A 16,115-nucleotide genomic window follows, 5' to 3' on the forward strand; every position below is an offset into this window, starting at 1 on the left:
CGGGGAGAGACCCCCCTCCTTCCAAGACCCAGCTCGGGGGCTGCCACAGCGAGGGAGAAAGGGCACATTCATCGCATTAGAAAAGTAAGACGACTGATATTAAAATATGAGTTGTGTGCTTTTATTTGTAGAACAAAAAAAGTTTATTCTTAAGGGTTTTTTTTATATAGCGCTTTCATCTAAAGCACTTTACAATAGTTAGCTAGCGGCACAAACATTTGGAAAGATCCTCAGCAATTTTCAAGTGGTCAGTGAAAAAAAAAGTTTGAGAACCACTGACTTGTACCATAAATATCCCGGATTGAACTCTGTGTGTGTGTGTGTTTAGGGGGGTGGCGACACCGCTACTCTGGCAACCGCCAGGGGGAGGAGCCCTGGAGGGCCCTTTGCCGCTCAGTCCACCCTGGGACCTCTGCCAGGAGCCACTGAGCTGAGGTTGCTCCCATCTCCCCCAGAACCGCTGCTCAGCCGGTCCCCGGGGCCAGTCGCATTGGCTTCTGCTCGGGCAGTCCACAGGGCTGACTGCCAGTGGCCGCCAGAGCAGCAGTTGGTGTGGCTGGCTGCAGGACTGCCTAAGCGGTCGCTTGAGCGGCTGGTCCCAGGGACAGCTGCTTGCGCAGCCCCGGGGACAGCCACGCTGGCCACTGCAGAAATCATGGATCCCTACTTATAAGCGTGGAAACTTATACATGCAGATAGGGGATAATATATTTCAATACTGAAGACTATACCTGTGATTATAAATATTACAAATCTGGAACTTTCCTGACAAAAAAGCACACTTAGTTAAGTTTCAGTTAAGTCATTGGGTGACTGGGCAACAAAATGGCAGATGGAATTCAATATTGATAAATGCATATTGGAAAACAATCCTAACTATACAGATAAAATGATGGGGTCTAATTAGCTGTTACCATTCAAGAAAAAAGAACAGAGAGTCATTGTGCATAGTTCTCTGAAAACATCCACACACTCTGTGCAGCGACAGTCAAAAAAAAGTAACAAATTTTAGGAATCATTAGGAAAGGGATAGACAGAAAATATATTGCCTCTACATAAATCTATGGTACACCCACATCTTGAATACTGTGTGCAGATCTGGTTGCCCAGTCTCAAAAAATTTGTATTGGAATTGGAAAAGGTACAGAAAAAGGCAACAAAAATTATTAGGGGTATGGAACAGCTTCCATATGAGGAGAGATTTATAAGACTGGGACTTTTCAGCTTGGAAAAGAGACAATTAAGGGGGGATATGATAGAGGTCTATAAAATCAAGACTGGTGTTGAGAAAGTAAATAAGGAAGTGTTATTTGCTTCATCTCGTAACACAAAAACTAGGGGTCACCAAATGAAATTAATAGGCAGCAGGTTTAAAACAAACAAGAGGAAGTATTTCTTCATACAACGCACAATCAACCTGTTGAACTCCTTGCCAGAGGCTGCTGTGAAGGACAAGACTATAACAGGGTTCAAAAAAGAACTAGATCAGTTCATGGAGGATAGGTCCATCAATGGCTATTAGCCAGGATTGGCAGGGATTCAAAACTATGCTCTGAAGTGTCCCTAGCCTCTGTTTGCCAGAAGCTGGGAATGGGTCACTTGATTATTACCTTTTCTGTTCATTCCCTCTGAAGCACCTGGCATTGGCCGCAGGATACTGGATTGGATGGACCATTGGTCTGACCCAGTATGGCTGTTCTTATGTAAGGTTGCTGGACTGCATTTCTCACAAATGCAATCCGTAGAAAGCAATAACGTTAAGTCATTCAACCTCCCATCTCCATTCTATTTATCTGTTCTCCTTCTCAGTCTCAAACTGCCTCCTTTCACTTACCCACAAGAGCAGGGATAGCAATGGTGGGAGCTTTAGTGTAGCTAAGGTGCCAGCTGCCACCAGTCGTCTTTACCATCATGTTGCCTAGACTTGCTTTGAACAAGGTGAGCATGATAAAAGCCAACAGCAGCTTTAGGAAAAAAGACTAGTGCAGTTACAATTAACTATAGATTTAAGAATTTTAAATCTGACTACAACATTTACAAGAGGGTTCAGAGAAAGCCAACAGTGCTCTTAAATTTTCTATTTTCCTCTATATAGTCACAGACTTTTCTTAGTTCCCCATTCCAGAGCAAAAATGTCTACAAAGGAAGTAGAACTCCACGCAAGGTCAAAAAAGTAGAGCCAAATAGCTACATCTTACCCCTCCTCAATCTCTACATTTCATCCCATTTACAAAGAAAAGTTAGACAAATAGCAAACACTAATTGCCTTTAGTTAGCCTTTATGCTAGCAATAGGCCAATTTCCAAAACAGAGCTCAGTGATATAGATTAAATAATTGTTTAGCAATAATATTTTAAAAATACTAAGCTCCATATAGCTTCAAGTTCTAAGTGTATGTTTTACTTCAGCACAGGATCTCTTACATCCTATTGTAACAACACTATGTGGATGATTCTCAGCTCTCTGTAAAATAAGCCGAATCCTTTTAAGACTCTGAATCCATCATCTTAATTGTTCAGTAACCTTTTGGGCATCTCAAAACAAAAACTGATGGCAGAGTGAGGCAGCAGTATTGTCTCCACAGCATAAGTACACTTTAACACAAATGCTGTCTCTGCAACATTCACTTATGGGTTATTGAAATGGAAGGTCTTGTTTCTATTTTCACAGTGTATCAGACTGTTGGGATCTTTGGAAAAAAGGCAATTTTAAATGTTTTGTTCTCCACTGATGTTCATCAGGAAGCAGGAACACCCATTTAGATATAAACCCATACACAACAGCACGCTTTCCTGAAGTACAGTGCATTACTGAACAGTCCCCAAGAATTGTCTGACAGGATGCTCTCCTTCAACTGGGCAAGGTTATATTCCTCTAAATAACAAAATATAGTTCCACCCACCAAACTAACAACTTCAAATTTGGTTTATCTTGTTTGCTCATAATGACATACTTCCTGCCTGTATCTGTTAAATACTGGTTACCATTCACTTTACATCCCAAAGCTAATAAACCATTTTCCATTACTGCCCATCTCAATGCATAGTGTACTGAGACACAATCAGAGCAATTTGCTACCAGCATCAATAGGTCTGGTTAACTTCTGCAATTAGAATTCAACTTCTCATCTTAAATCTGAATTTAAATATGTATATACACCAGTGGAGCCAAGTAAGCCCACACAGGGCAACCTACATGCATGAGAAGTATTTTAACTCAGTCATTTTTCCAGTAGGACCACCAAAATGGTTCAATTCTACAAGTTAGTTACAGCACAGATCAGGAAAACATGGCTTTGATAAAGCTCCAGCAACACTACATAATGTAAAGCAGTGGTTTCGAAATTTTTTGGATCGCACACTCCCAGCGCCAGCTCTAGGGAAGCCCGAAAAAAAAGAAGAAGAGCTGCCACCAGCGTGCCGCCAAAGACGGAGCAGGGAGAGCCAGGCTGCCGCCGGCTTGCCACCAAAGAATCAAAGGCCCAGGAGCGCTGCCACTGCACTGGCGGCGCTACTTCGGTGGCGCTCCTCCTGTGCGCACCCCGCTTTGGAGACCACTGATGTAAAGGATCGTTTATTTGCTTACCTTTTTACCAGAGGGTAATCCCTTACTGTTACAGTGTTTTTAATCTCTGGGAACACATGTCCAGAGAAAGGATTGGTGCATCTTATAATTCTATGAAACAAACATCTGCCACTACAACTAAAGACCCTAACTTGTAGCATAACACTTATGACATGTGAGAAGCTATTCATGCCAGTGCAACATGTAGTGATCACAGAAGCAGTTTCACTTTGAGTTAATCCAGATGCTCAACAGACTAGAAGTTAGGAGACATTCTAGCTTTTATACCTAGCCTCTTACAATATCTTATCAGAACTTTGAATCATGTGTGTGCTCTTCATGACAGCCCCTCCCTTCTAGTCTAAGGCTAAACCACAGCATTTAATATAGAAAAGCTTAACAAATAGTCGACATGCACATGCTTCAGAAGCCTCAGTATTTGGGGATACTATATATTACTATATATTACAGTTTCAAAGTAGCAGAAAACATCTGAACTATTTACTGCACAATGCCCTGTGTCTCTGAAAGGAGCCTTTAAAATGTCATTTTCCTTTCTGTGTACTGGCATGTAATCCTTTGGTGTCCAACACCTTAGAAGCTGACCAGTTTCTAGAGATTACTGTAGAGTTACTTAGGGTATGTCTATTCTGCAATAAAATATCCATTGCAACAAAAAGACTGACTGGGGTTCATGGGCTAGTACGAGATAAAGGCAGAAAACTCTTACCTTAACTGGAAAGCTGCATTTTCCAGTGCGAACCCCTTCTTCATCTGTTTGCCATTGGTGAGGCCTACTAGCCTCTGGGACATAAACATCTTTCTTTCGCCTAAAACTCTGTCGTAATTTGTTCATTTCTCAGTTTTCACGTCCTAGAGAAGAAAAATATATATTTCAGTAGGCATCAAAATTAAGTTTTTCCACAGTTTAGGCCCACCAATATCACTATATGTTATTATGCGAAGAATTTGTGCTTCTACAGAAATAGATGGAAGTCTCTCGAAGGAAAGTGGCTTAGTAAACAAGGAGCCAGCTAGAGATGGGATCTGAGAAGGCTCTGCTTGTATAAGAGCATTATGCTCAACTAGCCAACAGCAACATCAGATGGAGTAAAGTAATGGTAATCTAGAAGCAACAACCTTGACAGCCCCCTTCCATCCTGAAATTTCTCAACACCTCCAAAATGAAGTCTTCCTTTTGAGCAGGAGGTTTTAGAACGCAAACCAAACCAAACCAGGCAAGCCAGGCACATGCCTCTTTAGATCAAGGGGTGGGGATTGCGTGTCCAAATATGTGAGCTGAGGGGCTTTGAAAGCTCATTTCAAAAGCATTTTGAAAAGAGCACCACATAAAACTTATATGGAGAAAATTTCACAGTGGACATTTTTGCTTTCCAAGTAAAACTATTAGACACTGAGCTACATTGAAAATGATTCACTTTTGTCTGTATTTACAATTCCTGACATCTAAATGGCTTAAAATCCTCAAAAACCACAGCTGTCACATAACTGAACATAGGAAAGGATTAAAAGTTAAACAAACTTGCTGCCAACCTCACTCCTAGTTAACCTAGTTTTCAGAAGAAATGTCAACCCCTTTCCATCTGCCATCACTAAAGCACTCTGGCCATTCCAAATGACAAAAGGTCTGAGTTTTGTCATTAACTCCCCCAGCCCCAAGCTTTGTGCAACTGTCACTTTTTGTTATAAATTAATATGGTAATTGAGCAAAGCAGTTCTCTATTGTTTTATATGGGTGTGGTGATATTAATAAACCCAGACAAAGGAAACAAAATTTTGGATTGCCAGTTGGTTTGTTTCCCTAGCATTCTTTATTTTCCTATAGCCTATTTTAAAAAGTGACACTGTCAAAATCATCATTTAAAGCTCTCTTTACTTTATCTTTATGATTCTAGCAATAAGACATCAAGCAGTATGCTTGTTCCTGGAATAGGGAATGCCTCATACTTCAATTTCATTGGAAGATTTAAAAAGCACTACAGATAAATTCCCAAGCCAGACTTCCTTCCTCATACCACCAAATAGTCTTCCTCTGCAACAATGACACTGTTTCCTAGGTTGGCCCTAGAAGATGAATCCTGAATCCTCAGAAACAAGAAAGAGCACTCATGGAGAATGACAATGGGGGAGGGAGGGAAAAGAAAGAACACAAGCATGGAACTAAAATTTCCATAGCTGGTTAATGCTAGCATTGCCAACTCTCAGAAATTTATCACAAGTCACATAAAATTTTGCTCCCTGCAGCAGGTGCTCGCAAAATGATGCGGAGACTTCCAGCCATCATGCAATTTGGGAGCAGAAGCCTGCACTCACCTTTTCCCTAAGAGCAACTCCCATTCCCTTCTCCCCAGCCCTGCAAATACCTACTGCTTCCATGATCCCTTCCTTCCTCCCCACTTGCCACAGCCAATCTTGACTCCTCCTCACCACTCCCCAGGCCTACTTTTGACTCCCCAACTTTGCTCCACACTCTCCCTGTTCCCAGCTCCTGCTTCTGATCACTGCCTTCCCACTGACGCAGTCCAGGCACTGGCAGCTCCCTGCAGTCTGGCCCCTCACATACCTTCCCTCCCCCTGCCCTAATGTCTCACCACTTACATGTTGGGCTGGTACTTACTATCCAAACCAAAGCCTCCACACTCTGGGCTTCTCGGCCAATACCTGCTGTCCTGAGCCTTCCCTGCAGCCACTGGCCCTCCCCACTCCCAAAGTACTTCTGTCCCCTAATCCCATTGAGTCCGCCACTGCTCCAGCCATACCCCCAGCCTGGGAAACTTCTTGTGGGGCGGGGTAGTTAATGGTCTTGATCCCCCTGCAGGCTTCTGGGGTTACTAACCAGCTTGTGCCTCCACCTCTGCCTTGGGGCCACCAAGGAAGCACAGTGTGTTCCCCCCGTCCCGCATCCAAGAGGGCACCATTGGATAGGGGACCCCTCCCGTCCTGCAAGCTGGCACAGCTGGCTTCCACTTTTAAGCCGTTGAGTACTACCAAGCTTTGCCTCCAGGAGGGTGAGGAATTATTCCCTGGGGAGGGGGGTAGCCTAAATATGGGCAGGGATGCCACCTGTCACTGAGAAAAAGCTCCCATTTGTAACAATCTTCAAGCCCCCTTCCACCTGCACATAGGGGTCAACTGTGGGATGTGGCAATTTGGGGAATTTAAGTGTTTCTTATGAATTCCGGTTTATCTTATGAAATTGCTGTATCATGAAATGACTGCGTAAATGGAGTAATCCCTGTGCTGTCAGGCACAATCTTGACAGCTCCATTCAAGTGGGAACACCAAGGAAGGGCTGAAGACTAGGGAAACCAGCCAGGTGTGTCGGAACCGGTGTGTGGGCTGAGGGCCATGGCCCCATCATTTTTTACTCACCTTAAGGACAAGTGACCGGGAGCGGGGGCAGAGAGTAGCGAGTAGGCCTCAGGGGAAGAGGCAGCATGAGGGCGGGACCACGGTTTGGGCATCTGTCTCCCGCCCAAACATCTCTATGGAGCTTCCGGCACTCCTGAAACCAGCCCCACAAAATTGGTCTGTAGTGTGGGGGTTTGGACCAAGGGAATTTTCTCAGAGATAAAAGGAAGCTTAAGCTGGAGACGGGAACAGGCATCCTATTTCTCTGTGGGACCAGTTGAGGAAGAATTAAACTAGCTGCACTGAAGAGACACTCACCATGATTCAGAGGGGAAGCCATGTATAGAAAGCATGATCCTGGACTCCTCAGATGACTCTGACCTAAGCCCAAAGAATGCTCAAGTGCGGAAGAAACTAAGGCAGAAAAATCTATAGGTGTTGTGTCTAGGTATGTATAGATCTTGTTCTAGCTGAAGTAAAGAGTGACTGGGTTTTGGACTCCTTACATAGCCTACGTTTGCTTTCACTGTCATATGTCCCTGAAGAGGTGAACTATAAATCCGGAACTCGCAAGGTTGGAACTCTAGGAAAGGGTATGCCTACGGTACTGGTGGGTCTGCACTAGTTCTGGAGGTCTAAGGCAGCTGGGACATGAGGTCCCATTTCTATACAGAGGTCACAGAACCTGTGCCCAGGAAACGTGCTAATCAGGTCAAGGAAAGAGTGCTGCTCCCTATTCAGGCCAAGGGAAACAAAAGAGCACAAGGGTCCAGTTTGGTGGGACCCAAATACAGCAATCTGGTGACTATCCAGCTAGTGAAGCTTTACCAGGGCTGTGTAATGGGGATGGGAGGTAATCCCTTCCTTTTCTCAGTGGGGAGGGGGGTGTGTGTGTGTGTAAGTGTAAAAAAAGGTAAAATCCTCCATCTGCCATATGTCTTGTGGGGGTAAGGGAGTTTCCCTCCCTACTCACTCTACCCCACTATCTTGGGGGGTAAGTCTGATTCCTCCATCCACCACTGTCTTAGAGGACAGCACATTGTTATGGGGACAACATAAGAATGGCCCTACTGGGTCAGGAAAAAGGTTCATCTAGCCCAGTATCCTGTCTTCCGACAGTGCCCCAGAGGGAATGAACAGAACAGTTAATCATCAATTGATTCATCCTTGGTCACACACTCCCAGTTTCTGGCAAACAGAGGCTAGGGACACCATCCCTGTCCATCCTGGCTAATAACCATTGATGGACCTACCCTCCATGAACTTATCTACTTTTTTTTAACCCAGTTATAGTCTTGCCCTTCACAGCATCCTCTGGCAAAGAGTTCCACAGGTTGATTGTGTGTTGTGTGAAGAAATACTTCCTTTTTTTTTTAAACTGCTCCCTATTAATTTCATTTGGTGACCCCTAGTTCTTGTGTTGTGAGAAGGAGTAAACACTCCCTTATTAAATTTCTCCACACCAGTCATGATTTTATAGACCTCTATCATATCCCCCCTTAGTCATCCCTTTTCCAAGCTAAAAAGTCCCAGTCTTATTAATCTCTCCCCGTATGGCAGCCATTCCATCCCCCTAATCATTTTTGTTGCCCTTTTCTGAATTTTTTCCAATTCCAATATATCTTTTTTGAGATGGGGGACCACATCTGCACGCAGTATTCAAGATGTGGGCGTACCATGGATTTATATAGAGGCAATATGATATTTTTTCATCTTATTATCTATCCCTTTCATAATGATTCCCAACATTTTGTTTGCTTTTTTGACTGCCACTGCACACTGAGTGGATGTTTTCAGAGAACTATCCACAATGACTCCCAAGATCTCTTTCTTGAGTGGTAACTGCCAATTGAGACTCCATCATTTTATATGTATAGTTGGGATTATGTTTTCCAATGGAGGTACTTCAATATATCGTCTCTGCAATTCATGATTCCTCACCCAGCAGCTACTTGAAACAACACTGTCCTCATTGCTCTTTCCTCTCCCAAAAGTCTCCTTAATTTTAATAAATATGCAAGAGTTAGTAGAATTGTGCTTAACAAACACACTGGGAGTAAGCAAGGAGAGTTCAAAAATCAGATCAAAAGTGATTTAATCATTAAAGAATTTCATGATGGGGGGTTGACTTGATTTTTGAATTTGTGTTTGGCAAAACTGTAAAGCAGTTTGGTAGTAAAAACAATTTTAACAGCAGAGGAAAAGTGTGAACTAGTATGTGATTTAACTAGAGCAACATCAAACATGAATTTGATTAGCTAAAAATAAAACAGAATGTGGAAATGAGTGCACCCTCAGCACCTGCGTGCAAAGAGATCACATTTCTTATCACAAACTCTGCTGATGCTATTGACAAAGTCAATCACTCCAAACAAGTAACTCCTCCACATTCATGAAGTCCTAACTAGGTAAGTTCAAAGTTCTTTAAATAATAAAAGAATGCTGAGCGTGCAAAGCAAACTGCAGAACAGTTCTAAAGAGGATAGCAGAGTAACATTAACTTAGAATTTTGCATTACACATGAAAAACCCCTTTAAGATAAAAAACATGCAGATTAAGAATTCCAGCCTCAAGAGCCTTAGGGAATATGAATTTCTATAGGAGTTTGGCCAGCCCAGGTCATCTGACTATTTTGTCGAGGGATTATTTTGTACCAAGAGGCAGAGTTAACCAATAACCACAGGAGGAGGACTGGTTGAGTTTTCCATCTCAACTGTTGCTAGAAGATTAGTTCAAAACAATTTTTCATGAAAGTGTCTTTCAGTAGAAATTTTAATTTTCTGTCAGAAACCCAAATACGCCAAACCCGAAAATATTTTGGGCAAACAATTATTTTGTTTGCCACACTGCCTCATAGAAGTTGTACTTCGGTTACCTCATCTCCCCCATTCTCCTCTATGGATCAGGCCCCCTACCTGGATTTCTCCCATCAGCTATGGGACTCCATGATGCACTTCCTCCACCAAGATGGGAGACTGGTGCATCATTGCAACCAGATTTATTTCAGCCAGAAAACAGCCTACAGAGGAGAAAGGGAACATGAGGCCCCTGAACTACATCTCCCTTGAGGAACTAGGGTAGCATTTTCACCAAAAATATTAACGTTTTGTGCAAAAAAAACAAGTCCATTTCCCAGTGAGCTCTATGATCATGTGCTTTCACAACTTAGTTTCAGGAATTGAAATGGACCCTTTACAGCAGGGGCGGGCAAACTTTTTGGCCTGAGGGTCGCGTCAGGTTTCTGAAATTGTATGGAGGGCTGATTAGGGGAGGCTGTGTCCCCCCAAACAGCCAGGCATGGCCCGGCCCCTGCGCCCTATCCGACTCCCCTGCTTCTCACCCCCGGGTACCCTTGCCCCATCTACCCCCTCCCTTCTCCCTGACCTCCCCCTGCCCTTAACTACCCCCCACCACCCCACTCAATCCCCCCCCACCTGACTGCCCCCCCTCCGGGACCCATGCCCCATCGACCCCCCCTGCTCCCTGTCCCGACCACCCCCCGCTGCCCCATCCAACCCCTCCTCTCCTTCCTGACTGCCCCCGAGACCTCTGCCCCCATTCAACCCCCGTTCCCTGCCCTCTGACTGCCCCGACCACCTCCCAAACTCCCATGCCCTCTATCCAACCCCCACCCTGCTCCCTGCCCCCTTACCACGCTGCCTGGAGCACTGGTGGCTGGCAGCATGGCTGCACCAGGACAGGCAGCCGTACTGTGCCACGCAGCACAGAGCACTGGGTCAGGGCGGGCTCTGTCCAACTAGTCAGAACAACCACTTACCCCAACAAAGAAAAACAATGAAAAATTGAAAGAAGCTGAACTGTTATCAGAATCGCTCGACAGCCCAAAGCAGTTTGTCCTACAAACAGCCACCTGATTGGCAATGCACATCATCCCCGGTCCCATCCGATTTAAAATTATTATAGCTAATGTTAAAAAATTATATAGTACACAGGTTAAGAAAAGTGTGTCTGTACATCTAGGTAAAGTGCTTAGATTTACTAAGATGTTAAATAAGCAATTCAAGTGACCAAAGAGATTGAAGTGTTCTCCGACTGGTTTTTGAATGTTATAATTCTTGACATCTGATTTGTGTCCATTTATTCTTTTACGTAGAGACTGTCCAGTTTGGCCAATGTACATGGCAGAGGGGTATTGCTGGTATACGATGGCATATATCACATTGGTAGATGTACAGGTGAACGAGCCTCTGATAGTGTCACTGATGTGATTAGGCCCTATGATGGTGTCCCCTGAATAGATATGTGGACACAGTTGGCAACGGGCTTTGTTGCAAGGATAGGTTCCTGGGTTAGTGGTTCTGTTGTGTGGTTGCTGGTGAATATTTGCTTCAGGTTTGGGGGCTGTCTGTAAGCAAGGACTGGCCTGTCTCCCAAGATCTGAGAGAGTGACGGGTCATCCTTCAGGATAGGTTGTAGATCCCTGATGCATTGGAGAGGTTTTAGTTGGGGGCTGAAGGTGATGGCTAGTGGCGTTCTGTTATTTTCTTTGTTGGGCCTGTTCTGTAGTAGGTAACTTCTGGGTACTCTTCTGGCTCTGTCAATCTGTTTCTTCACTTCAGCAGGTGGGTATTGTAGTTGTAAGAATGCTTGATAGAGATCTTGTAGGTGTTTGTCTCTGTCTGAGGGGTTGGAGCAAATGCGGTTGTATCGTAGAGCTTGGCTGTAGGCAATGGATCATGTGGTGTAGTCTGGATGAAAAAACTTCAAAAACAGACTCCAACGAGAGACTGCTGAATTGGAATTAATTTGCAAACTGGATACAATTAAGCTAGGCTTGAATAAAGACTGGGAGTGGATGGGTCATTACACAAAGTAAAACTATTTCCCCATGTTTATTCACAAACCCCCCCCCCCCGCCCCCAGTTCCTCAGATGTTCTTGTCAACTGCTGGAAATGGCTCACCTTGATCACTACAAAAGGTCCCCCCCCGCCCCCGGTAATAGCTCGCCTTACCTGATCACTCTTGTTACAGTGTGTATGGTAATACCCATTGTTTCATGTTCTCTGTGTATATAAATCCCCCCACTGTATTTTCCACTGAATGCATCCGATGAAGTGAGCTGTAGCTCACGAAAGCTTATGCTCAAAAAATTGGTTAGTCTAAGGTGCCTCAAGTCCTCCTTTTTTTTCATAGAAATGACATTCTTAAAAATCAAGGTGATTACCCCATAAAATAAATACAGACCAGTTCCCCACTAAATCCCAAGTTTCTACAAACTAATCAGAGGTTAAGTTCAAAAGTTATCCAAGATGATGAGCCAATTTAAAAATTATTTCATTTTATTTTGTGCACTTGGAATATAGTCAGTTTCACTGTTATGTAATGTCAGTTAGCCCGTAAACTTCCCCTTTCCATAGGTCTTTCACACAGCAACAGACAGAGGAAAAATCTGCAAAGGCAACTATAAAAATGAAAAAGTTGGCAGAGTGACTCTGGCAGGTCTGGCGTGGGCACCTGAAACTACTTTTGAACTTTAGTAGAGTTTAAATTAGCAGCCTTACAAGTGTCCTCATTCAGAGAGCAATTAGTTAAATTCTCATTCTGAAGGACTACACAGCCAACCACAAATCTGACGAAGATTTAATTTCATGAATTCTAACGTGAACCAGGGATAGTCAAGCCACATACAAATAACACTTTTTCCACTTGGACTGTAAAGGGATATGATCCATTTTAGACCAAGTCTTCGATCATGGTAAGGTTTGTGAAACTGTTCAGGGTGCTTGGTACCACCTGTTGCCCCACCCATGGATTAAACAAATACTGAATGTTTTCCAGATCCCTTTGATCAAAATACAAACAGGTCATATAAGGGTACAAAGTACCAATGAAGTCTTTAGCCAATAGAAAAGTAATTAGGAAGGTCATGTGAGAGGAAGCTCCCTGTGCAATCCTCCTGTTTTGCAAGGGAAACCAGCCTTTTCAAGTATAAGTCTCTTGAAGAAAATAGGTCAGATTCACTCACCTGTCCGACTCCTAAAGTAAACAAATTTCAACTAATAGAAAAAACAAGGTTTAAAAAACAGTTTTTGTTGAAAGGATTCTTCTAGAACTGCATTACTAGTCTAGCCTCCAAATTACATTGCAAGTCCGTGCACATTTTACGATAGGTCTTTCTTTAAAGCAAGTCAAGAAAAAAAAAACTCTGCAGTTTTGGTTACACCAATTTTAAGCGACGCCCATGCCCAGTAAATAAATAATGCACTGCCACCTATCAGTGGATCTTTTTTGATAGCTATATTAACATATACCATCTCTAGCATAGAGTGACAGGTATGCTGCCCAGAAATTAAAATCTAAATAAGAGTTGGAGCAACAATCACTCTCTATTATTTTGTCTATAATATGCTTTGTACCGGAGACACTCAATGTTAGGTGTAAGATAGTCAGAAGTTTGGAAATAAGTACTTTTTGCTGCTTTCTTTCAAAGTCATCTGACATTTCTGAGCCAAGAGGAGATACAAACTGTTGCAATCTCACTGAGAATCCGGCAAGGGTGGTTCTACTTGTGTAACTGATTTAGAAGGGAAAACACACTTGAGACACATTCTTCTACATTGTTAGGAAGATTTGCATCCCAACATAAGCCTTGTGGTCTGTGTTTTTGCCTGTAATAAGGTGTGGCCAATATCTGATATCTCAAGTTTCATGGAAATGATATTAGACTCCACAAAGCTTTCAGGATTTTAGTATGCAATCAATATTGCAGAATAAGTAAACATATGAAAAAATATGCATGTATTTCTGGTTTTCCAGATTTCACATTTTAATCTACAAAGAGTTTATAAGGTAAAGCAACAACCAAAGTGTGCTACATAGTCTCTTATAGAACCTAAAGTTTATTGTTGGTGCTTTTATATTACTAGAACAGGGGTGGGCAAACTTTTTGGCCTGAGGGCTACATCGGGGTTCCAAAACTGTATGGAGGGCCGGGTAGGGAAGGCTGTGCCTCCCCAAACAGCCTGGCCCCTGCCCCCTCCCACTTCCCGCCCCCTGACTGCCCTGCTCAGAACTCCCCACCCATTCAACCCCCCTGCTCCTCATCCCCTGACTGCCCCCTCCCAGGATCCCCTACCCCTATCCAACCCCCCCTGCTCCCTGTCCCGACTGCCCCCCTGAACTTCAGCCCCATCCAACCCCAGCTGATTCCTGTGCCCAGTGCCGCCCCAGGACCCTCTGCCACTTATGCTAAAATACTAAAATACTAAAAAGGCACAACAATAAAAAGTTTGATCAGTATATAAAATATATATTAAAAACAGTCAATTTAATAATTTCAGAACTATTTGCTTTTCAATACAATTCCAGAATCTCCACAGTTTAAAGGAATTGAATAAAACTTTGTTTTCCTGTAAGAGACAGATATAAGCTAAAGAAAATTTTATAACCAGGTTAGAATAATAGTTTGCCTCCAGCCACATTGGGTTGCTAAACTGTTTTTCCCCTCTACAAGAGCACTTAAGCCACTCTTAAACATGGTTGTGATACATGGTGGTTCTCTCTTTTTAGTTGAGTCTGTAATGGAGTTTAGATGTGGGGAAGGGATAGCATCAGTTTGTCCCACACTATTGGGAAAGTGAACCCTTATTACAATTACATTTTATCAGCATCACTGCAATTATTCTCCAGTGCAAGAATTGTGTGAAAGAATCTGTCCTTGCTTTTTATACCAAAATCACACTCTTTTTGTATGCTTTTCAGTGCTGAGTTTTGTTTTGAATTAGTTTATTCTTTCTGGAGGCTTGGATACTGTAAAATCTAATTAAATCCAGCTCTGTCACACTGATGAAAATGGAAGGATGCACCATATGAGCACTCTCTCACTAAAGCATAGCAGTCCTACTTACACATCACAGTATGACTAACCACATTATACATTACAGGACTTTCCAACCCATTTACCCTTTCATTACCAAATTAAAATCCAATAATGTGCATACTGGGGCAAACTTTCTGCTCTAAGATGACAAAACATTTGCCCTTCTCTCCATTTTAATAGTATACTGGTTTAACAAATCTCAATCAACTCTTTAAATATGTTTTGTATTTGGCTTTGAAATAGTAAAGTACTTTTGCTTATCATTTGGGTTGGGGGGACCAAACCAGTAATGGGTACACAATGAAGGGAGCAATGCTAAGTAACACTGTTTTGGTAGTAGCGGGTTGCACATAATGATTTTTGGGAGATCAAAAATAACCTCAGGACTCTTGCTGCTCACAGAGCTGAAGACTGCACAGGTTATAGAACTATATTCAGATCAAAGGAATGGGGTACTCTGGCAGAAGACTGCATGAGACTACTCATGAAAGATTGATGGTGGCTGTAAAGCACCCCAGACACCAACATCCACATATGAATTCTGGGAGCAGGGGAAGAGTAAGTGAACTCTGTCCAGGCTGGACCTAGGTAGAACTGAAGAGCCTACGCTTAAAGTCTCACTGTGAGAACATAGAAACAGATGGTAAAATAAACACAGTTGACTGGTCTAGTCCCATTTCCTTTATGACATACCAAATAATTGATCATTACTTGAACTTTGCAAAATGCTAACAATCAATAGCAACTATGGATACGAATACGATTATTATTTCCTAAAATTTTAGGATTTTGTTATTAGGTTATTAAACGTTAAACTAATTCAGCATCAATGGCAATGCGTTAAAATACCGGTAGCTACCTGGCATCCTGCCCCAAAACTAGGAATGTCATACTCAATACATCTGAATAATCATATAAGCATCCACAGATTGTCAATCTGTAGGTGGAGCAAGCAATGAGTTGGCAGATTTAAATATGCATTCAAACTAATTCAGGCTCAACATTTAATATTCCATAAGAGTGATATTTTGAAAATGTCAACAGAGACATAATGCAAAAAATTACTCCAGACCTTCATATATTGGTCTGTCAGGAGAAACACACGTTTACAAGAGACCTTTAATATGCTTCTTGCAAGATAAATAGAGGATTAAATGCACTGTAGACGTAACAACTATTTCATTTACATATTGAAGCCAGTTGCCCACTTGAACCTATGCAGAAAAAGGAGTTCAGCCAGTGAGAGAGAAAACCCAAAAGCTATCCAGTAATTACTATTCTGAAGCAATGTCCCAAATTATTAGATTCGACTATTTTTGCAAACCCAGTGACATATGG

At 42.7% G+C, this 16,115-nt stretch overlaps 1 protein-coding gene across 11 annotated transcripts in view; it reads right to left on the reverse strand.

Moving 5' to 3' along the window:
* Window positions 1-16,115, reverse strand: part of NUMB (NUMB endocytic adaptor protein) — a 145,689-nt gene that overhangs the window by 47,399 nt on the left and 82,175 nt on the right. For 10 of the 11 annotated variants that reach the window (XM_073348543.1, XM_073348553.1, XM_073348549.1 and 7 more), the window contains one exon: window positions 4,295-4,437. In XM_073348543.1, coding sequence (XP_073204644.1) covers window positions 4,295-4,420 — 126 coding nt within the window. In that variant the 5' untranslated portion in view covers window positions 4,421-4,437. Of the gene's footprint in view, window positions 1-4,294; window positions 4,438-9,851; window positions 9,956-16,115 lie in introns of those variants that run through there. The other variant, XM_073348544.1, reaches the window with a different exon arrangement.

The sequence above is a fragment of the Lepidochelys kempii genome, chromosome 6 (assembly GCF_965140265.1).
Source record: "Lepidochelys kempii isolate rLepKem1 chromosome 6, rLepKem1.hap2, whole genome shotgun sequence".
Classification (NCBI taxonomy): Eukaryota; Metazoa; Chordata; order Testudines; family Cheloniidae; genus Lepidochelys; species Lepidochelys kempii.